We start from the raw sequence: 25,217 nt of genomic DNA on the forward strand, positions 1-25,217 counted from the left end.
ATCATATTTCGTCTTATGGGTATGCCATGCTTTCTGTAAATGGTGGTATGCTTGTGCCCAACAATGTGCACGTTCAGAGGAAGGAGGACCCGCTAATTCTGAGTCACTTTGAAGCTCCCAATGAAAATTCATCGGTCCGTCAATGTCGCGGCCGAATATTATTTGAGAAGGAGAAGTCTGAATACTATCATGAACCGCAGTATTAAATGCAAAAGCAATGGCCTGAAGATGAATATCCCATTTTGTGTGATCCTCAGAATGATAGCTGATAAGTGATGCCTTAAGGTTGCGAATAAAACGTTCAGCTAAAGATGGATTTGGGTAATAGGCACTTGTGTATATATGCTTGACCTGCGACTCAAACAGAAAATTATTTAAAAGACGAGATCTAAAGTAGGAAGCATTATCAGAAACTAGTTCACAGGGTGCACCAAATGTAAGAAACAAGGAACGAAGTTTTTCAACCACTTGAATAGATGTAGCAGAACGAATTGGGTACAATGAAACCCATTTGGAAAATGCATCCACTACTACCAAGATAAAATTATTTCCCCTGGAAGAACGAACTAAAGGTCCGACAAGGTCTATATATAGGCGACGCCAAGGGTGTCGAATAACTTCTGAAGACAAAAAGCCCGGAGGCTTACGAATCGCCAATTTAGCCTTCTGACAAACATCACAGGTACGAATATATTGCTTAATGTCCTGTCGACATGTAGGCCACCAATATATAGAATTTATCTTCTTGGTACATTTATTGACGCCCAGGTGTGAACCATCACAAGGTGTGTCGTGATAATAGCGACATATTAAATGCTGTAAAGACTGAGGAACAACCACCAATGAAGAATGTGTACGAGGCGGTTGCCACACCAAAAGATCTTGGTATAAGGCATAATATTTATCCAGTTTTCCTGACTTAAGTGCTTGAATAATAGGAAATAACTGGGTGTCCTTTTGTTGCAAATCAATAATATCACTCTTGCTGAAAGGAATAATTTGAAGTTTTGGAGCTACACAAGCCAAAGAAGTTATAGGTATTTGAGATGATTGAAATTCCTCTGGACAAAACATACGGGAGAGGCAATCAGCAACAGGATTGAGACGGGAAGGAATGTGTTCAACAAGGTAAGAAAAACGGGACAAATATAATAACCATTGACCGAATTTTCCATATTGTTCCGGGTGACGAAGGAGCCAGGATAAGGCCTGATTGTCGGTCTGTAGAGTAAAGGGCTTTGCCGTTAGGTATGTTTCAAATTTCTTTAGACCAAAAACAATGGCGCAACATTCAGCCTCATAAATTGACTGGCGCCGTTCCAAATCAGTGCGCTTACGAGAAGCGAAGGCAATGGGACGCAAGGAACCATCAGGCTCTCGTTGATTGAGGGTAGCCCCGAGCGCCAAACTAGAAGCATCACACTGTAATACAAACTCACGAGAGAAATTGGGTAATGCCAACACCGTATGATCCAAGAACACCTGTTTTAGCTTGTCAAATTGAATTTGATCATCATGTGTCCAAACAAAGGTGGTCCCCTTTTTCTTTTTATCGGTCAAAAAACTAGTAATGTCTGCGTACGAAGGTATGAACTTAGCGTAATATGCCAATAATCCTAGAATACGTTGAAGAGCTTTCAAGTTCTTAGGGGGGGGAGGTCTTGAATCGCAGAAATACGTTCAGGGTCCAAAACCAGCTGGCCCGCACGCAGAATATATCCAAGGTATTTAACTTCTGTCTGCAACCATTTGGATTTGGACGGGTTTACTGTTAGACCCGCTTCACGTAAGGCTTGTAATACCAATCTAAGATGCTGAAGATGAGTATTTTCGTCAGGGCTGTAAATTAGCAAATCATCAGCATAATTTATTAAGAACTTGTATTTGAATTTGCCCAAAATCTTATCTAAAGCCCGTGTTAACAGCTGTGTGCCCAAATTTATTCCAAAAGGAACTCTAGTGTAGCGATATTGTCCAAATGAGGTAACAAAAGATGTTAGATTTTTGCTTGGTTCATCCAAACGAATTTGATGAAAGCTTTTACATAAATCAAGGCATGAAAAAACCCTCGCAGATTGTAAGTGCTGAAAAATTAACTCAATCTTAGGCTGGGGAAAATTGTCATAAGCTATTAAACGATTTAATTGCTTATAAGAGCAAACTAGGCAGTGTCCCCCATCCTTCTTATCCACCAGAAAACATGGCGATGCATAAGCACTTGAACATTCTTCAATAATGTTTTGTGATAAAAGATCAGCAATTTGAGCACGTAATATGGCTGTTTGCGCAGGATTCAACTGAAAAGGTTTTGTACGGAATGGTACATCAGTTATAATAGGAATGGAAACTGGGTCCAATTTGCATTCTCCAACACGTTCTGTAACCACATCCTGAAATTCCGTTAACAATAAATGAACAGCTTCAGGTGTAGTAACAAGAGAAGACTCCGAAGGAAGTGGAGGAGAAATATTATTAATCTCCTTCACTTGATGTTTCCCAGTAAAGGAAATAGGTTCCCGAAAAAAGGGAAAGGTAAGGGTCGAGGTTGCAAAAGAAATACTAGCATGTGAATGTGATAAAAAGTCAGCACCCATGATAAGTAGAAACGGAAGAGCATCCGAAATCCAAAAATACCATTTCCAAGATAAAGTATTGATTTTGACAGAGAGGCAAACACGAGAAGTCAAATTTAAAGGTTTACTATCCACAGTATGAAGCGTTTTGTTACCATCTTGAAGGATAGTGGGATGAACCTGAAGAGTGGATAAAAAGCCACTAGCAATTAAGGAAACAGAACTACCCGAATCGAGTAGTACACGGGAAGGAGTAGAATTTATCAAAGCTTGTATCACTGGCACCGACTTTTCATTTATATAAAACGGATGATCCAAATGGATAATGTCGGAATTTGAATGGCATTGAGGAAGTGATGTTATATCAGGGAAAGAAGAGGACAAAACTTGAGGCGATGGATGGGTGTCCTTCAAACCTGAAGAAAAGGAAGGTGATTGTACTTCCGAAGATTTTGTTAGCGGTATATCAGAAGGTGAAACGTCAATATTTGACTGGTAAGTAGATTGGGATGTTTCTTCATTCTTTGTAATACCTGTCATTACTACTGTGGGATGGAAGTCACTATAGGCACGTAGTTCCATCGACCAAATTTCTCTCGCCATCTGCATAAACTCCTGAACCGATCTGGGACGTTGATACCCGACCAAATGGAGACGAGTCGATGATTGTAGACCCATCGTAATAGAATATAATAAGTTGTCCTCCGACCAATCAATCGGTAAAATATGAAAGGCTTCGTAAACGTTACGCAGATAAGAAGAAAGAAATTCTTTTGGGTGTTGACATCGTAACAGATATTTGTCAATTAAGACTCTTACAGAAGAAGGAGGAACCAATCTATGCCAAACAATCCGAAGAAACATAGGCCATGGAAATTTTTCCAATAAGGCCTCATACCAAATTTCCTTAAATGGGCCCAAAGTTTTAGCAAAAGCAATAAAGAGTAAGGATTCAATATCCAGAAGCTGTAAGTTATGAGTTCTATGGATAATAAGCATAAACTGAAAAAGTAATTCAGGATTGGAGCCATCAGTGAAAGGTAAATGCTGTAATAAATCCATTGCAGTATTATAACGAATCTGGTTGGTAAGAAAAGTTTCATTTGGAGGTAATACCAATTCATTAAAATTATGAATGGGAGGTGGATTAATAAATGGAGTAGGAGGAGTGGTAACATAATGCGTGGAAGGAAGATAATAAATTGTTGCAGATTGGCTTGAAGAGACATGTTAAAGGTCAAAGAGGGACTCTATAGGGGTATTATAATTTTGAGATTCAGCCAAAGGAAAATAATAAGGAAAAAGGGCAATTAATAATACGTTACAAAATTTCAAAGGTATGAAATCAATTACAAAATCCCCAAAACTTTATCTTTTAGGATTGATTTAAAAAAAAAATGAATATCTGACAACTTTCCAAAAAAAAATTTTATGTCTGTCCCCATAAAAATTTTCCAACCAAAGCTCTGCTGCCAGAATTTTTGTAACGTTCAAGTTGCCGGGTGCTTTTATCTTTTGGGTAAACTGGGCCCCTTTTGTTACAAACAATTCCCTACAGTCCTGGATCTAAATTATGTGCACCTCGGCATACGTCACAAAATCTAAATGGGGGGAGTAGTGATTAAGAGAAGGGAGTGTAACAGTCTTCACAAGTATATCCACAAATAATTATTTGCACAAAGTAACCAAAGGGGATGAGAAACGTATTCCCAATTAAGTTTTCAAAAATGCGTTGCGCAACCCCTGCAAAATAATTTATATCACTAAACTATTGCTACACAACTTTTACAAATCTACAAATCACTAACTACTATATCACACACACTCTTGCATACTAGTAAGTATAAGCGCACGACGAATTAGGAAGGTACTTAGAGTAAATTGTATCAACAAAAAGTCAAAGATTCAATTTTAACAATTTAATAACAATAGTGTAACTCCTTTTTGGTATTCCAACAATTTACAACGATTCTAAACGTAATTTTTCCAGTAATAATAAATGAATTCAACAACGAATTCAAAAAGGTCAACGCATCAAACTAAGTCAAAGGTGTACAATTTATTTTAACTTGCGTTTATGTCCAAGTTTTAAGTTTCTTTCATTTTACACTACATTAATCAAAGAACGCTTCTTACACCTTCAATAATAACAACCACCGATTTGTTCGTGATCACAAGTTCATAAAAATGTGGAAAACCACCCTTTTGAAAAAGACAAACGTCTCCAAGAAATTACAAAAAATCTTATTGGTACGTATAACAAAAGTTCCACCCACTTAGATGCTCATTCCCAAATTACGTGTTTCATTGCCTCATTCAATTACAAACAAAGTTTTAACCAAGTCTAAATGACCAAAAGGGAGAAATGTGAGGGGAAGTTACGTTAGCGAAACTTCGTCGCGATTACCTGATGTATGCTTTTGCGACGTGTGTTACAAAAAAAAAAAAATGCCAACCATTGTTCTCGTTAATATAAATGTTGATGTAAGCACATTGCAGAATAGCTAATATGCTACACAATTTTGCATCCGCGTATTTTGCAATTTTATTTTATCTATTTAAACTGAGGGTCAGATGACGCAGTATCGAAGTGAACAGTTTATTTTACAACAAGCCGTATTCAGTTCTGAATTACGTGAATTTTTACATTTTTGTACAATGAAGGTTTGTTTCTGTAATGTGCCGCACTTCGTAAGAAACTCACACGTATCGGGCTCAAATATTAAACTCGTGGTTTTTTTTTTGTCTGTCGCACTTCTATTCACCACTAATATAACAAATCCACTGTTTCCTACCTTGATTTTGGATGTTGCCACTCTCGTAATCCTGGAAAAAGGGGCGCACAACTTCCTTCACTTTTTGATCGTCAAATCCTCGTTGACCAGCGTACGCCTTGCTTGGATTTCGACGTAGTACATTTTCCATTCCCAAAAATTACTCATAATTGCAGACTGTCAAAATGGCCTTTTTCGCAATCCGCGTATCCATATTCCAACACGTAACGTAATTTAAGAAGTAGTGCTTAGCACCTTTACAACAAATGTTCCGGAATTGTATTTAAAGAAGCACTTGCAATTCATCGCGTGTTATAAGTAACATGGTAGAGAACGTCAAAGTTCAAAGTGTCGTTACCGATGATGCATTCTGCAGCGTATCAAAAAAGGTAGTCGACGGAACCAAACGCAATACACGACTGTTGCCTCTAGCTGCACATGTCTGCCGCTCTTGCCTTCCGTTGATTTTTGGGGGCGTGGTTTTTTCGATTCGATAACTGGAGAGTGATTGTAGGAGCCATCTGTCGTAACTCATGAGAATTAAATCATGAGCGATTATACATCGCGTAATTTTGAGCGGAGCATTTATTTTTTTCAACGAAGTTGGAAGTTGTAAGATTTTGCTAATTTTTACTTGCAACAAATCGTTACAACTTTTTCTTCACTTTTTTGACTGGTGGGCTCCCTGTCATGGCATCCTTATTCTATGTGTTCAGAGCTTAGTAAACCACCATCAGAGAAGAACATCTCCCATTGGTACAAACAATTTGATGAGACTAGATTTGTGTGTAACGGGAAGAGCACTGGGCAGCCACGTGTACCTTATGCGTCTGTAAACAGAATTAGGGAAGGGTTCACAAGAATCCAGTCACCGTGCAAGTCGTGAGCTGCAGCTGCCCCAGAAAACTGTATGCTCTTCTGAGATGGTGGATTACTACCGAAAGACATGCAGAAATGTTCCCTGTTGTTACATGAAATGTCTATGCACCATCGAGATCGACTCAGTATTCACTAACTGCAAAACACAATATGCCTCCTGCTGGTAACTCACCATTTTGCCACACTAGGGATCCTGGAGGAGAAGCAGCAAAGCAACATAAGAATGCCAAATGAGAATAAAACTTTTAGAATTTTTGATTGATTGATGCTTTGTTTTATTTTCTATCATAAACAGTTAAGTCATATTAAGTGAGTAAAATTGAATCATTCTTTTTGACTTACTCTGTATGACAAGAACTGTAAACTTGCCAAGTTTTCATGTAACACACATCAGGTGACAGCACGACAGTTTGCGTCATGACACACCACATGACTGGGTTATAGCATGGCCTCCCCGATAAAGTAAAGTCACCGCCTTGTAATCAAGGTGTCCCAGGTTCGATAGCTGGTAGAGGCATGTTGCACAGTGGTTTGCATCCCACTTTAAACTGTAGGTCCAGTCCTGATTAGCCTATCTGTGCATAAAGTGGACTTAAAAACATCAATTCAATTCTGTTATAGCATTTGAGCAAAATCAGCAAATGTGTTTGAAGATCACATCCAAATAACTATTTTGAAGTACGATAAGGACCGTGTTAACATAGCCTCACTGCCAAGAACACTGGTAGAGTTCAGGGAACGCATGAGTGCTGCTGTGATGACCATTGACAGGGGAATGCTACAAAAAGTATGACTACCACTTAGACATGTGTTGTGCGATCAACATAGAACATTTGCAGTTTGGAAACTTGGTGAGTGTCTGGTTCTTTTCGTGTACTGGGGGGACCACAATTAAAGTTGCCGTACTCGGAGCACTCTGGAACACGTTTGAAGCAACAGATTACAGCGTAACTTGGTATAGTGGGTATGGAGACCATGGGGAAGTGAGTGCTGACAAATTAGTTCTAATTTTCACCACCAGGTTGAAATGTGGCACTGAAATCTGGTACACAGTGAACAACATACTTGAAAATGCTTCGTATGACCATTGATCACGTCTTACGCTTCCATTCGTGAGCAGGGCAGGGGGCATATTGAACACTGGTGTACAGACGTAAACTCAAAGTACTGGTGGTTGTTATTTCAGTGCCACATTTTCACCTGATGGTGAAAATTTGAAGAATTTTTTTGTGAGCAATCACTTTCCCATGGTTTCCGTAGCCTCCATACCAAGTTTGATTGCAATGTTCAGTTCGGTGCTTCAAATGTGTTCCAGAGGGCTCTGGGTAGGTATAAATCATTATTGTGTGTGTAATACTTTCGAAAATACAGTGTTCTGAAATGTGATGAATTGTTTATGGTAGCCCTGTATAATGTCAATGTGTGTTAAGCTAACAAACGTTTGTAATGTTTATTTTGCAGGGAGGGAGCTAAAGAATACTACGAGAAAGGGAGAAACCAAGAGAAGCTAGTGCAGTGTTACTACATGTTGGAGGACTATGTTTCCCTAGAAAATATGGTTTCTTCCCTCCCAGATAAGCATCCTTTGCTATTCACGATTGGTGGAATGTTCGCCTCCGTTGGGATGTGTTCGCAAGCTGTCACTGCGTATGCTAAGGTGAGAGACTTATGCAGGTATTTGTTGCCTTTTAGCATCAGTACTATCTTAAAAGTAACTGCTGATTAAGACATTCAAAATGAGCAGCAGCCTATGTCCATTGTGCAGGTGCTGTTAAATAAAATGGGTGACCTGTTCTTCTCTACACACTCGTGTTGTGAGTGAACGGTGGGCTACAATTGCACTGCGTCTCTTGTGCATGTGTGTTATGATGGTGAGAGGGAGGGAGTTGGAATGGAAATAACCACCTCTTTCAAATTCCAAATGCTGGATGTTGTGTTTTCTTCATTGCTGAATTACATTACACTTTTGCTTATAATCTTGAGAACAGCATCAAACAATTTATATGAACATTGTGGAAATTTTTTAACAAGGATTTCACTTCAGATTTCCCAGTTAGTGAAGATTTCGATCCCAAAAAAAAGTTTTTAGGTTATTTTATTAATTATTTTAAAATTATTCACTGAATATATGTTTTCAGTAACTTTTATTACGATGTCCAATTTTTCTTTCAAAATTGTTACCAAAAAACATTCATAAATGTGATAAAATGTACATCAAATGTAACATATTATATATCTGTGGAAAAACATCATCTTGTTGGTTTCAGAAAAATTTGATAAATATTAACAAACCTAGCAATATACGAGAGCCATTTTTCTTGTAGTGGCAACACTGTTGGTATATGCTTGTCGGTGGGACAAAAGACGATCGAGTCTTGTTTAGTCTTGTACTACGGGTCATGTGTAGGCATATGGCCCTGAAAAGTATTGTTGTGTGGTAGTTAGAAGACGTTAAAGTGAAGTGTGTGTTTTATTACCGCCCTGAACAATGTTCACACGTGAAGAACAGCGAATATTCATTAAATTTCAGGTTGCACGTGGAAGGAATGCATGGCAAATTCACAAGGGCTTACGCACCACTTTCAAATGCCTTGGCCCATCTGGCAACGGTACGGTATGGTAAAGTGTGTTCCCCACGGCAACAGATCCACACACAGATGTCATACAGCACAAGTGATGCAGAACGTATTGCAACAATAGGGTTGGGAGGTGTTGGAGCACCCACCTTATTCTCCTGACATGAGTCCCTGTGACTGATTTGTTTCCCAAGATGAAGGAACTGCTGAGGGGGAAACGCTTTCCACATGTCCCGAGCATCGTTTCGGCCACGGGGCGGTCTCTGCGTACACTGGCACGAACGGGAGCTCTCAATGGCATCCAACGACTGCCAGATGTTTGGAAACGTGTTCACGCAGCAGCAGGAGATTACATTGAAGGATTGTAAATGATTCCAGGTATCTTCTTTCATGTCTCCTTCTCATACATGTTGCCACTACAAGAAAAATGGCCCTCGTACTTTCCATGGTTTTATGGGGAAAAAAACAACCACCTTAGGAAAAACACATGGTATTTTCACACCTGTCTGTAAAGGGTTAAAGGAAAGTAAGGATATTTCATGGTTATTTCCAAGATATTACGAGGGCTGTTGGGAAAGTCTTATCTATGGCGGGCAAACAAGAAAACCAATCAACTGAGGGGGAAAAAAGTTATTATTTTTCAATGTAGTCACCTTCCAGTTGTGCACATCGTCTCCATTTTGTTCCAAGTGACTCAGTGCCTTCAGAATAAAAAGATTTCTCTTTGGCTGCAAAGAACTGAATCACAGCATCCATTACCTGCTTGTCGCTTGAAAATCGCTGGCCCCTGAGGTATTTTTTCAAATGACGAAACAGATAATAATCACTTGGGGCTAGGTCAGGACTGTAGGGTGGGTGGAAAAGTTGTCATTCCCTGTTCTGTGATGGCAACCTGCGCAAGATGGGATGTGCGTGGAGCCGCATTGTCACATAGAATCAGAATTCGACGATTTGCACCTTCACGTCGTTTATTCTGAACTGCTCGACGTAAATCTTCAAGTGTTTTTTTTGTAAGTAGTCCCTGTGATGGTATGTCCCTTTGGTAGAGGTTCAAGCAAAAGAATTCCTTCCCTGTCCCAGAAAAGAGTTTCCATAACCTTGCCAGCCGATTTGTTTGCCCTGAATTTTTTTGGAGTTGGTGACCCCTGATGCTTCCACTGCATGAACTCTTGTTTAGATTCTGGGTCATACCAGTGAGCCCATGTTTCATCAGAAGTATTTATCTCCTTCCATAAAATCCAAATTTTCCTGACACATTTGCACTCGAGTTTGCTTCTGAAAAACGTTCAAATTGTGAGGAACCCATCTGGAACAGACCTTTGGGAAATTCTACACCAACACCTTCGGCTCGCAAACACTATGAATATCAATCCTTACTTCCTCCGCTATCTCTCTGATCTTTTTTCTTCGATCGGACATTACCAATTTTTGTACAATTTCCACGACCTCAGGTGAAGTTGCTGTTTTTGGTCGACCACCCCTAGGCTCATCTTCGACGTTTGTTTTACCACACTTAAATGAGCTTATCCATCGTGTTACCTGTCTATGCGACAGTGCATCATCACCATATACTTCCACCAAGTTTTGATGAATTTCATTAACACCAACGCCCTTACGAAAGAAAAAACGAATCACATGTCTCTTTGCCGAAATCACAAATCCGTAATGAATAGCTTGGGTCGTCGAAAATCGTTCACAAAATCAAATCCAAAAATGCAAACAAATCGAAATATAAAAAAGCGTAAGTCGTCAAAAAGCCATAATCAAAAACAACATAAATCCAAAATCGTAATCCAATACACAATGCACAAATCCAAGACGTAATAGCACAAGCACAAACAGAGTGTAGTGTATCCAAGAGCAAGCGAAATCACAATGGCAAAACAAGCCTGGTGCGTAAGTAGTGATCGTCGCGTGTGCTTTGGGGAGGGGACGACAGAGGTCAAGTGCTATTGGATATCACTCAAGTGTGGTGTGGTGGTGTCTATTTTTAGATCAGGCCCACATGCAAACCACAGAGCGCTCGTGAAGGGAATTGCAACACAGCGAATAAAATGAGTGCAACAAGCGTATTTTTTGGCCGATTTTCTTGAATTTTTCAACCTTTTTTTTTAATTTTATTGATGTGATACACGTATCTATAAATATGTTATATTTTTGTGCATTATTCTACCATTTTGTTATAATTTTTATGGATGTAAACATAATCTTCATGCCACATTTTATTTTGAAAGTAAATGCTAAATATGCACTCTCTTGCATTGAAGCCATTTTGTAACATGCATTTATTAAGGATACCAATATATGAGGGTGGTTTGAAAAGTTCTCGGAATGGAATAGAAAGAAACGACTTACAACAGTGTTTTTTTTTATTTTTCAATGTAGTCTCCCTGTACACTAATGCACTTGGTCCAGCGATGTTCCAATGCCTTGATCCCATCTCGAAAATTAGATTCCTCCAGGCCTGTGAAATACATGTCAACTTCGGCTATTAGTTCTTCCTATGGAGAGAATCTCCGTCCACCGAGGAAACTTTTGAGTTTGGGGAAAAGATGGAAGTCTGAGGGAGCCAAATCAGGTGAATAAGGTGGATGTGGCAACAATTCGTAACCAAGTTCATGAATTTTTGCCATGGCAACGACACTTGTGTGAGGGTGCGCATTGTCCTGATGCAAGATGATTTTCTTTCTTGCCAAACCTGGCCTCTTTTCCCGTATCTTATGCTTTAGTTGGTCGAGGAGATTAGCGTAGTATTGTCCCGTAATTGTTTGACCAGTGGGAAGATAATCGATCAACAGAATCCCTTTCGCATCCCAAAACACTGACGCCATTACCTTTCTGGCCGACCGTATTGCCTTTGCTTTCTTTGGTGGTGGTGAATCAACATGTTTCCACTGCTTTGACTGTTGTTTTGTCTCTGGGGTATAGTAGTGGACCCACGTTTCATCTGTCGTCACAAACCGGCGCAAAAAATCTGTTTGGTTTCTCTTAAAACGAGTCAAACATTGTTCGGAAATGTCCACTCTGATGCGTTTATGGTCCTGTGTTAAAAGTCGCGGCACCCATCTTGCAGATAATTTTCTCATATCCAATTCAACTGTTAAAATGTGATAAGCCCGTTCGGATGACATTCCTATAGCTTCAGCAATTTCACGCACTTTCAGTCGGCGATCCTCCATGACCAATTTATGCACTTTTTCAATAATTTCTGGGGTAGTGCTGTCTCTGTTCTAAATTAGTGTTTTCTGGGTTTTGCTCAACTTGTGCACTTGTGAAGGCTCTGGTGACCCAGTCACTTGACATTTTCTCTTGAAATCTTGTACACCTTCCTAAATATGCTTGTCCTTTATGGCTAGATTGCTTTCATTTACCTAGAAAAGAAAATAGAGTTAAATAGACATGACTTTCCCAACACCCCTCGTATTCTTTCTAATGTAATTTTCTCTTCTGTGTACTTTGTTCTTTCATGGCCCTTCTTCAATATTATAAAAATGTCTTATGCAATTTCATTGCTTTCTGCTATAATGATAACTTCATATGCATGTCTTTTACAGAGACTATAGTTTTCACGAAATGCCACATTAATTTTCTGCTATGTGGTGCTGGGATCATGTGTGAGAAAGTCCAGGGAGGGAGGATATGGCTTTTCTGTGTAACTCTGTGTACTGAGATGAATATACTTACCAACTGGAGAGGAAAACATGTTTGTCAGTTTTGATTTTGTTTACCATATAATTTAATTTTGTTGTTCTTTGTAATGTTCGGTATGTTGCATGTTTTCTAGTGCGATCAAATCCGTGCAGCTGTAGACACTTGCGTAAGTCTGAACCAGTGGAACCAGGCAGTGGAATTAGCCAAGCAGCATCAGCTGGAAGAAATAGGAGCACTGCTAGCGAAATACGCCAATCACCTATTGGAAAAGAAGAAGATTATCCAGGCTATAGAACTATATCGGAAAGCCAATTACTTTTTAGATGCAGCCAAGTTACTTTTCCAGGTGCGAAAAATATTGGTCCATATTATTTCTTTTAACAGAATATTTTAACTGGATCAAGCAGTTATCATGTTAGTACGCAGGCTAAAATATTTAACAGGTTAGAAGTTATCACAGGAAACATCTAGATTTTCTTCATTTTTTCTTTCTTAACTGAAATTAGTTGAGTAACAGACAATATGGAGAAAAGTTATTGTTAGGTATAATTTAATTATGACACAATTTATTAGAAACTTCCATAACTATTCACCAATCGTGTCAGAAGTATAAGTGAAGCAAAGTGTTCGTGTGCGTTCAACATTATGGCCATGTGGCCTAAGGCATCATGGTGTGGGCTTGGGGTATGGGTCGCGTCAAGGTTCGAGTCTCCTGGGGGAAGCATAACATTTTTTCTCCTGAGATTTCAACCATGTATGAGAGCGGTGACCACCCACCATCGTGAGGAAATTGGGGAGCTACGAATGAGTACCGCAAGCGGTCACGGAAACCTACAACGACTGGGGGTTTGCCTTACTGACCACACGTCACCCCGTAACTGCTTGATGATCTTTCACATCTGCTGAGTCATTTAGGAGTGAGTCTGGAAATCGGTAGATAGGTCTTGGCCCTCAAGAGTGGTTGTTGTTGTTATTATTTTATTATTATAATTAGTATTAATATTTATAAAATTGTGTTCCTTCAAAGTATGGAGAAAACACAATGAATGTGGTTTGTTCAATTAAGCGAACAATTGTGGCTTGCTTCATATGAATGATTGATTGATGATTTGGTTTATTTTACTTTGCTTGCGACTTTAGGCTAATCACAAAGATGAGGGTGAGTGATGATATGATGAAGGGACACTCACAAAGAACACCCATGCCCAGATCAGGATTTGAATCCAAGACCCCTGGCATCATGGCACAATGTGCTAATCACTCCACGACGGAGATCGGCTTTCTTTATTTCAGAATAGCTACAGTATGTATTAAAAATTACTAATACGTTTATAACATTGTTTAATGTGTGATTTTACATTCATTCAATTGTAGTTAGTGAAAGATAGTTATTAATTAATTCAGAGTAAAGTGCATAGTAAATGATTTGCTTTGTAAATTTGCATTCTGTTCCCAGCTGGCTGAGACTGAAGCAAAGAAGAAGTCCAATCCACTGCGAGTGAAGAAGCTGTACGTGCTGGCAGCCCTGCTGGTTGAAGAACATCAGAAGAGTCTGAGGCAGAGGACCTCTGGATCGTTAGGTACATCCATTTCATATACTTTAAACAACACTATTCTACAAACAATTAATGGTATCCACAACAATACCAATAGAAGAACTTAATATTATATGAATCTAACTTTGCAATATTGGATATAAATTAGCCTGTTTTCCCATGATAGATTCCATTTCCAATCAGGTACCTATCTGCACGACATATCAATTACTCTGCAAATTTTCTGATGGGTCTTTGAAAATATCGGAGCAAAGGGAGGAAATTTGGTAACATTGATCACAGACCATTTCATTCTTTTGTAAAACCTTACAAAGAATATGTCTTAATTATTTATCACTAGAGCCCAGATGTTTTGCAAAATGCCTTTTTATCCTGTTGCATTTATCGATAAAATTTTCTTCACAAACATTTTTTATGTTGTTCCTAATGTTTTAGAAGCTTGAACAATCTTGCTTTTTTTGTCTTTGTACCCTACTTTCTTTTTTTAATTTTATTGCCCTTTCCCCCATTTTCAATGAAATTTAGATTTTTTTTAAAAAAAATTATATATAACTTATTTTTCTTTCAAAAATGTTATTTATTAGAGCATTATGGTGTTTTCAGAGGCAATCATAAATCTGAAAAAGGGATGAAACTCTTATAGCATTTATGAAAATCTTTGAGGAATCAGTGCAGAAGCTGGTTGAAGTGCCAGGGAGGAAAAGGTAGCTTTTGCAAAAGAAGTGCAAATGTGGAATTGGAAAAATTGAAAATCATTTTTCAATTTTCTTGAAGGTGGATATTTTTTATTGACGATATGAATCTAGTTACAATTGCTCGTTTCTTGTAGAAGTAGAGAAATGACGTATTCTTTCTGACAGAATGTCAAAAACGTACAAAGAAAACTGTAGTGGTTGCGTGCAATCAAGAAAACAAAGGAAAGTAAAAAACATAATTTCCATGTAGATTTTAACTTTTCGAATGAGAAATTATAGATAATATGTGACTTGTAATTTGCCACTTTTTTTGTTTTGTTTATTGTGCCAATTTTTTTGCTTTTGGTGCATATTTTCCACATTGTAAATGCCTTTTTTGCCTGCCTATTTTAACAAAATAAATGTCTTAACATCTGGACTCTCTTGATCACATATTAAAATTTCCGAGATACGTAGTTAACAGCAGTACACATGTCATGCCAAACCCCTCCTGCCCCCATGTTCTAGTGGCTAGGAGTCAGTGTTAGTGTCGAACAGGATGCAGATTCCTTGTGTAAAAATACAGATTGCGTACTGCACAGTTTTGTCGGGGTTAGGAGAAGCATATGATATGCAGTGTGGATAAAAATGATGATAATTTTTAAAATTTAAATCGTTTCTTTAATTTTTTAAAAAACATATTTAATATTTCTTGTATAGTTTTTGGCACCATCCATATAAATATATAATTTTTACAGAAAATCTTTTTCTAGTAAATGGCCTAAAAAATTTGAACAGTTTGATTAAAGCAAATAAAAAAAGTATATGTAAATATACATTTTTCTGTTTCTGATAGAGTATGCAAAACCTACTATGGAAACGTTTGTTTAGTGTGTTAATGAAACTATAATAATTTCAGTAACTTATCTTTCAATGAAAATAAAACATTCTGGATGCACTCTATAATTGTAACTTAAAATATTTTTTGGTCTTTGTAGCTGAATTTTGGCAAGTTTTTTAAATGATAGTTTGCAAAATATCAGCTGCCATGCATAAAACAGCTTATTGATATTGACACAATTTACAGTTTAACATGATTAGTATTTTGTATATTTTTCTACATAAAACGTTTGCTATTTTTGCCTATAAAAATTATTGAATTTTAAGTCAAGAGAATTTAAGGGCATGCGATACAGTTTCCACGGGACTTTTGCCAAGCTGTTCCGTCCTTGGCAGTGTGCCAACTTAGCTCTCTTCGAGCCCGATCTGGCTTTTTCGTGCACTCGTTCGGCTGTGAACTGCGATGCCCACCCCCGTGTCCCACTATGATGACATCACTGGTTCCAGCCAACTTCTGTCATAATTATACATTTTGCACATGACGTAATATTGTTATATTGGCTGCGTTGCCCCACTCCCTCGTATCTCCCCAGCTACTTCTTTATAGCACCATGTTTGCCGTGAAATTTACATAATATTGTTAATTCTTTATTTTCGATTTCATACGACCATCGGTGGATTATTGAGATGTGCTATGCCACCGGATCTACATGTTGAAAACTAAGAATAAATTGTCATCAATTTACAGTTAACGATAATAGCAGTGCCCCCACCCCTTTGACAAATAATATTACCCTAGGAGGCACTTTATCCAGCCTTCGTAAATCTAGCTCCTTGAAGTCAGTCTTAATTCCATTTAAGGTGAAATTTAGTTATTTTATGCACATCAGGTTTGACAATACTGAAAGGAGGCAAGGAGAAAAGCATTGATCTTATGGGAGTATCATTTAATTCGTTCTCCTGGGAATATGAAACTTCCTATGGAATAGAAAAATATGTCAACGGGAAAAGGGCCGTTTGTAGCTGGATTTCACCAGTGGAAAAGTCGGAACTTCCATTTGATTAGCCGTAACTTGATGTTGAAGTTGATTCCCCATAAGGAATACATGGGATTCCAAAAATTCTTATTCATCATATTTTTCAAACATCGTGTCGAGCATAATAATCAACATAAAAAGATGCTTCCACTTGCAACATGGAGAGAAATTCATACTCTTGGATACACCCAGGGTTTTCTTTTAGTAGCAGTGCTCATTCGGGCGATATTGAAATAAATGCAGAATTGGTGCGTAACTGTATCCCCTCCCCTTAAGTGTATTGACAGTTCACATATTGCATTTCCTTTCATATGAGCTTCACTCCATCAGTACATATATTTTGTTTCCTTTCTTGGAACCTAATAAACACTGTTAAATGATTAGGAAATTAATGTACTTTCACCAAAAATCATTCTCATATCTACAAAATCTTTATGTACATTATTCTACCTATTCTGGCCATAAATACTGTTACACACTATTTTGTGAATAAATTGAATATGGTTTCATATTTTTAAATGTTCTTTTAGTATGTTACACTTACATATATTACACACAAACAGCACCAATCAGTTTTCAAAATGTCCACTTTTCGCCCTCACACAGGCTCGAAGTCTCCCTGCTGCTATCAAGGAGCACTTTTAACTTTCAATTATAGGGTGCCTCGTCTTGCAGACAGTCCCCTCTAGCTCTGGTCACAGTTTGTAGTCCAAGGTACTGAGATCATGGCTATCAGAGGGCCAATCAAAAGTGGAGATGAAATCGAGTACACTGGTCTCCAGTCACTGTCGTGTCATCCTTGCCTTATGAGCTGGGGCACAATATTTCTTGAACATCCAGGATTCATTGTGAAACATTGTTTGGTTCAACAGTGTCACGAGAGGATCCAGGACACTTTTGCACGGCTTTTAAGCCCTTTTCTCAAAAATGAGGCCTGGTGGAACTCTCATAGCTCACCCCCACCAAACCATGAGGTCTGGTGGCATCTCTGACTTTTGGGAACTCTCTCACAAACTTCTCCAGAGTTTGAAGCATACACCCTTTCATTTTGGCAATTAAAACTTTATTCAGTGGTGAACAATTTCTTATCAGTGAAGAGAATCCTGCAATGCCCATTGGCAACGCACCGCTGCAGGAGACGTCTCAATTTCAGTTCCCTCTGCTTCTTCACTTGTGTCGTCAGGAAATTTCCAGTACTCAATCGGTAAGCTCCAATTCCAAAGTCTTCGTTAAGTACCCTGAACATTGATTGTTGCGAAATGTTCAGCTTCCGTGCCATTATCACTTGCTTCCGGATGAGATTTCGGCGGATGTGAGCCATCACTGCTTTAACAGCCGCCGCTGTTCATACGTTCATACAATGTGAAGTCGACCAACTCTTGGGCGATCTTTCATGCAACCAGTGTCAGTGAATCTTTGGATTGTCTGATACACAAATCTTTTGCTGATCTTCGGGATTTTTAAAGGCTGGAAAATCTCAGTGCGACTTCCCAACCATATGCAGAGCAATTACGGCTACTCTGTTTTCATATTCGCCCCACTCCATGCTAAGGACGAGAAGATACACACTTGCTCTTTCACAGCTGAACACACAATGGTCAGGAGTGAACTTCAGCACAAGCATGGTTCATGAGCCTGACTACCGGATGTACAGTCCAAGCCGAAAGTTTGTAACAGTATTTATGGCCAGACTAGATGTAAATTATTTATTTATATCAACCTAATTTAATTCAATTCACTTTGGCTGATATGCCTTGCCCTATGCAATAGTGTGGAAGTGAGTGTTGGTGTTAAAGAAGGATCACAAGGATGTGGGGGCTGGGAGACCGGTAGAGACCAGTGATGAAAGTTGTGTTCTGTGATAGAAGTTAAAGCTTGCAGATCGTCCATGTTCTTAAAGGTTCGCATAACCACATTTTGTAGATGCAAAATAACATAATACAGTTATTTTTAGTGGATGAAGACAAAGTGGAAGAGACAAAACACATATGCATGTACAAGGGAGAGAGTTTCAAATGTGAGAAAATCTCTTGAACTAAAAGATAGATTTGTTATCTTTAGTTTGCGTTTTGTGTATTATTCAAAGATCTTGCAGTTGTTTTCATTTGAGTTCCTTTTGTAACAGGAGGCAAGAGCAGTGCGCTGACGTGTCTACTGGATGAAGAATCGTCTGACGTGGATTCCAAATTGGTGGACAATGCGTGGAGAGGCGCAGAAGCATATCACTTCCTCATGTTGGCTCAGAGGCAGTTGTATGAAGGTAGCTTTTTTATTAATTCAGTAGAGTTGATGCAAATTTGTTAGTAGTGTTGGATTTGATACAAAATACATTTGGATGCAGTAACAATGTTTACGTTTCCTAGCAGTCATACAGAAATTCCATCAACAACTGAATATCGAATAGGTGTCAGCTCATATAGGCATATTGTTAATATTACCAATACAGTCAACTCTCGATACAACGACCTTTCACGGTTCCTTGGAAAAGGGTCGTTATTTCGAAGGGGTCGTTATTGGAATTTGCACCAATTTTTAGCTTCAACGGAGCTCAAATGGACACGAAGATTCGTAGGAGACAGTAACTCAATTTTTCCTGCATAGTTATACAACTTGTAATGCACAGGACGCATGTCGTGAGAAGGAAAATAGAACACAAAAACGTTTATTTAAAATCCTTTTTTCTTTTTAATGTTATTTTCTTTTAATTGTGCATAGTCGTTGCTCTTCCCCGAAATTCTTACAATTATAGTTCATGAGAAACCCGTTTGCAATGAGATCTACGAAAAGGAAAACAATTGTTTATTGCAAGCGAAACTCGAAGAATCTTGACACCAGTTACACTGACGCCAGCAAAAGTCAGGAGATAATCGGGCAGAATGAATGTTGGATTTTATATGGGTCTACTAGAGCATTTTACAGCTCTACACAACCTTTCTTGGCACCAGGCCAAAAAGCAGTAAAAAGCGGGGCTGTAAATTTCGTTCTGGTTCGGCTGTGTAAAATACATCGTCAAAAAAAGTCGCGTTTTCTTTGCTTCAACCAACTTCATATTCATCCCCCTCCCCCCCCCCCCATTCAAGTGAGCAGGGCAAACTCTTCCCTAACTTGCATCGAAATCCTGCCTGAAAAAGGAAACACGTTAGTACATATGCTTTCTTTTTTTTTGTCTGTCCCTGCCAATTCCCCTAAGGTTGTGTACTATTATATTTCAGTTATGTAGATCACACTTTAAACTGCATACAGGTATCCAGTGTCGATTAGCCCAACAGCATAAACTGAACTCTAAAGAAGTTTTGACACTTTTGCAAGTTCATTTTTCCGTGCAAAATTTATTTGCGACCACCCGTCTGGAAGTGTCATCTTCTCTTGCTGCGGGCAGCATGGTTCCTTCTTCCGTGAAAGGCAGAAAGTAAAAGGCTCGCATCAACTAGCATCGCCATGAACACAACAAAGAAGATGGAACCACCCCGCCGCAAGATAAGAGTTGTGGTCTCTTTTTTTTTTTTTTTTTTTTTTTTTCAGAAAGCTGAAGAAGAGCAGAAGAAAGTGGCTTGTCTTTAACTTTGTGTACGGTGTTCAAATTTCATAATCATCAAAGCAAAACAGTCTTGTGAAGCTGCAGATTCAAAACAATGCTGTTTTTCTTCTGGATGAGTCATTGTGCTTATTACCATAGTTGATAAGGGCAAGCGATGTTTGCCACCTAGACCAAACAGTGGCGCTGGGCAGTAGCAGTCTGGCTGGAAAGGAAGGGAGGGGGAAACAGGGGGAAGAACGAGTTTTAAAGGACATCGCACTGCACCTGTTGAAGAAGAGAAGTCTTATCAGTAAAGTGCTAATTTTCGAAGCAAGCTGCAGAAGGGAAAAAAAAGAAGGGTGGATCGAGCACTGCTTAACGCATTCCCATGCTGTCAATGAACACACGAGCAATGTTTCAGATGCAGAACTTGAATAAAAACCAGCACGTGCCTTATACTCTTTTTCCCTGTGTATCAAATTTTACCTTTTTCAAACATTTTCACTAAGTGAGCAAACTTGGAGTCTGCAATTATTGCAGTTGCGACGAAAATCAAAAGCAACATAATCGTCCAATAAGTCAGTCCAGATGATACCTTTAATGGAGGGCATGGATGCATAATTCTTCCTCCTTACATGTATATATTTTTACCATGTCAAAAGTCGCATTAACAAAACAATACAATTGTCAGTAAACAAGTCATTCCAAGTGAATGGTGGGATGACACCTTTAATGGAGGCCATAGATGCATAATTCTACCTCCTTATATGTACATATATGTTAACCATGTAAAATATCGCATTACCAAAACAAAACAATAAATATTGCTAGAAAATGAAACAGACAAAAAACATGTAATTTTATAAACACAAAACATCAATAAGTCTACTCACCATTGGCAATATTCAGGCTTATTTTCATCAATTGTCAGTTTGTCCTTGATCAAATTCACTGGTCCCCCCCCCCACACGCACAACCACTGATTCCCCCTCCCCACTACTTTCTGAAGAAGTCCATTATTGATGTCTGTTTCTTCTTAGATTGTTCTGCAAAGTCTTTCACTTTGTAAAAGTGGGGCCACATCTCTTCACTGGTGCCCCTGTGTTTCAGTATGCTTGCATACACATCCCCCGCTTTGAGAATGTCTTTGATGGTGGGGATATCTTCAGGCTCTTCAATTTCTTCCTCCCCCTCTTCATTGCTAGATTCCTGCTGCCCTCTGACTATATCCGCATCATCGAGGGTGCCCCAGACAGCAATTCCATTGTCCGCTGTTATGTACTGCTCGTACGTGCAGCCTGGGGCCAAACTCTGCCAAGTTTCTTCGTTGCACGGAGGGGAGAAAGTCGGGGAGACAGATGCAGGCGCTGTCGATTGGGCAGGCTGGGGCTCCACATCCACTGGCGGCAGGCTGTCTGAGTCTTTGGCGGCAGCGGAAGGCACACCAATGGCAGGTTCTTCATCGACTCGTGGGACAAAGTGGGCGTGTCCGAAACAGTTTGTAATAACTTCAGGCTTCAACTGGCGACGATTCCTCCCATGGCCCTGAACACGTCCCACTTCTTGACTTCCTGGCCCATGTCAAGTTTCCACACCATACCCCGCACAAACATCTCACGGTACTTCACGTTCACTTGTTGGATTATCCCTTGGTCCAGACGCTGAAGCACGCTGGTGGTGTTCTTCGGTAAGAAAACCAGCTCGATGTTCCGGAGATTGTCGAGAGAAGGATGTGCAGAGCAATTGTCGACGAAGAGCACGCCTTTCCTGTTTGCCGCACCCATCCTCGAGTCGAAACCTCGAAGCCACCTCGTAAACACCCCCGAGGTCATCCATGCCTTCTTATTAAAGTCATAATCACAAGGCAGGATGTTGCCCTTGAAACCTCGGGGTTTCTTGAACTTTCCGATCACGAGGGGCTTCATTTTATCGCTGCCGTCCATGTTGCAGCACAGAAGGACGGTGAGACACTGTTTACTCCTCTTCGCACCCTTGCACTTATCCCCTTTCACGGCAAGAGTGTGATCTGGCATCAGGTTATAGAATATCCCCAGCTCGTCAGCGTTGTACACATCTTACCTTGAGGCGGATAGCGGTTGAGGATGTTTTGTACCAACGGCAGCCACTCACTCACCGATTTCGGATCGACCAATGCACTTTCGCCGACGACTTTGTGGCTGGATATTCTGTGACGCACTTTGAAACGCTCCAGCCACCCACTTGAACATTTAAAGTTATCTATCTTCTGCATCATTGGTCCATTAATAGGTACATTTTGAGCTCTATGCTGGCCAAACCACTCCAGCATAGCCTTTTCCAGGTTTGCATGCACCTTTCAAATTTTTCGATTTAACATTGTGACCTTCCTTCTGCAATGCGTTCACGATTTCATCTCTCATTTTGAGAATTGTGAAAAGTGTCGACTTCGGAATACCATGCCGCCGCGCAATCTCTGTCTTTGTTATTTTCTTTTCGTCCACTTCCTGGATGATCTCGTACTTCTTGATAAGCGTCAAGAATGTCCTCTTTCCACTCATTTTGCCGAAATCACAAATCGTAATAAATAGCGTGGGTCGTCAAAAATCGTTCACAAAATCAAATCCAAAAATGCAAACAAATCGAAATATAAAAAAGCGTAAGTCGTCAAAAAGCCATAATCAAAACCAAGAGAAATCCAAAATCGTAATCCAAAACACAATGCACAAATCCAAGACGTAATAGCACAAGCACAAAGAGAGGGTAGCGTATCCAAGAGCAAGCGAAATCACAATGGCAAAACAAGCCTGTCGTGTAAGTAGCGACCGTCGCTGCACTTGGGGGAGGGGACGACAGAGGTCAAGTGCTATTGGATATCACTCAAGCGTGGTGTGGTGGTGTCTATTTTTAGATCAGGCCCACTTGCGACCCACAGAGTGCTCGTGAAGGGAATTGCAACACAGCGAATAAAATGAGTGCAACAAACATATTTTTTGGCCGATTTTCTTGAATTTTTCAACTTTTTTTTTTGCCCCACGGTTCCTGGGAAAAGGGTCGTTAAATCCGGGGTCTTAGAATCGAGAGTTGACTATAATTTTATTGATGTGATACACGTATCTATAAATATATTATATTTTTGTGCATTATTCTACCATTTTGTTATAATTTTTATGGATGTAAACATAATCTTCATGCCACATTTTATTTTGAAAGTAAATGCTAAATATGCACTCTCTTGCATTGAAGCCATTTTGTAATATGCATTTATTAAGGATACCAATATACCATTCAGATTATTCAAGTATCATTGGAATTTTATATCGGTATCTACCAAAATTGTTTTATCAGTCCACTCCTAATATCTAGCATGTCGACCAGATCCATAAGAAGCTGGTTGTTTTTAGGGAGTTCATATTTTCTGTACCTGTGGTATAAAATATGCCTCCATGTAGTTTAATGGTTAGCACTCTTGACATTGATACCAGCAGTCTCAAATCTCATCCTGGATGGAACCGCATAATTTAGTTGACCCAACATTGTGAAGCTACTTGAAGTAGAAATCCAGATAACAGCAGAAGTGGCTCAAAAGGGAAAGCCACCCGTGGCATGACACTGATCTCAGAAAAAGCATATACTTCACCAAGGTACAAAGTTCGTATAATTAAATTAATACAAGACTAGTTGTAAGTCTTGAAGCTTTCTTGGTAACAAATGATGAATAAATTCTCTCGGGCTATCGACCAGGTCAATTCTGGAACAGTTTCCAAGCTTTCGAGAGTTAACGTCACTCTCATCTTCAGGGTGGAAGTGCAGTGCTGGGTGTCGACACAGTTTATAAGTATTTTGAGATGGTGGACCAATCACAGCTGTGTCTGCTGCATCCAGCGTTTGAACTTCATTCTAGCACTGGGAAATATCCCCCTCAGGGACATTATCAGCAGTATCGAGCAAGCTGTAGAAGATGTGCCCAATGAGACCACTCAAGTCATATGCCAAGAAACATACGTGGACCTTAAAAGGGCTGTTCTGCCGAGACCTAACGTCTCTTAAAAGAAGACGAGGACATTCTTATTCTACCAGCAGACAAGAGGAACGATGCAGGTGTTCTCCAGACTGCAGACTACAACAAGAACATTTCAGAGCTACTAGCAGACTCCACATACTGGAAACTCCCCCGAAGTTAATATGCATCACATTGCAGGGTGGCCACTCACCGGGAATTCCTTGAATTCTGGGAATTGTGCATGAATTCTTTTATTTTTATTGCAGAAGGGAAAAGGAAGTTCTTTGGAAAATAAAACAAAATTCTCGTAGAATTAAATTAGATCATTATATCCTGTAACATTTGTGACTTGCAGATGTAAACTCCACACTTTAAATTGAATATTTTAAATAGTATATATACCATTTAATTGAATTGAATTAGAATTTTTGGATACATTGGAGTCACACAGACCCTTTGTATTGTTAATTATTTGTGCGTATGTGTGGGGGTGGTGTATGCCAAGAGGTGGTAATACGTTATGGTTGAAATAGAGAAAACACCTGCTTTTGGACCGTTGAATTTTGGAAAGTTCACCTTGAAAATCGGGAATTATAGTTGATGAATTTTATCATGGTCCTAGAGTGGCCACCCTGCATGGTCTGTGTGACACCACAAATCCAAGACAGCCAACACTGTGCACACTTTGTGTCTCAACTTCAGTAAAGTAGCCACATAAAAATGTTCACAGGATCATTCTTATTGTGAAAGAAGATATAACATTTTTATTGTGTTTTCTACTTTAATTTTTTATTTCCAATAAATGTTTTGTCGTGATTCCATTTACATCTTTCTCAAGCAAAGATATTTAGTGGAACCCTTTTTATATGTATCATATTTTAATTATAATACCACTTCGAATCATATTTGAATGAATTAGTGGTGCTTACCCAGTCCCCTATACACTGCTACCAACAGCCATTGATCTCATTGACTTTACCATCCTCTGAATAGATGTGTGTGTGTGTGTGTCCCAGGGGTAGTGAAAACTTACAGTAATTCAGTCACCAGCCCCTTTTTCTCAGTAGTCAGCAGATTTTTGTTGCAAATACGAGCTAAGATAGCCAGGAATTCAGCTAAGGTAAATAGACACCATTCGAAATGTGATCTTTAAACATTTCA

General features: G+C 39.2%; 1 protein-coding gene across 2 annotated transcripts in view; it reads left to right on the forward strand.

The window, feature by feature from the left end:
• Oseg4 (intraflagellar transport protein Oseg4) overlaps positions 1 to 25,217 on the forward strand; it is a 134,603-nt gene that overhangs the window by 95,032 nt on the left and 14,354 nt on the right. For both annotated transcript variants that reach the window (XM_083115762.1, XM_083115763.1), the window contains 4 exons: positions 7,688 to 7,883; positions 12,587 to 12,799; positions 13,910 to 14,033; positions 18,686 to 18,820. In XM_083115762.1, the coding sequence (XP_082971888.1) occupies positions 7,688 to 7,883; positions 12,587 to 12,799; positions 13,910 to 14,033; positions 18,686 to 18,820 (668 nt within the window). The remainder of the gene's footprint in view (positions 1 to 7,687; positions 7,884 to 12,586; positions 12,800 to 13,909; positions 14,034 to 18,685; positions 18,821 to 25,217) is intronic.

The sequence above is a fragment of the Lepisma saccharinum genome (genome assembly GCF_977018435.1).
Source record: "Lepisma saccharinum chromosome 12 unlocalized genomic scaffold, izLepSacc3.1 SUPER_12_unloc_1, whole genome shotgun sequence".
NCBI classification, from domain to species: domain Eukaryota; kingdom Metazoa; phylum Arthropoda; class Insecta; order Zygentoma; family Lepismatidae; genus Lepisma; species Lepisma saccharinum.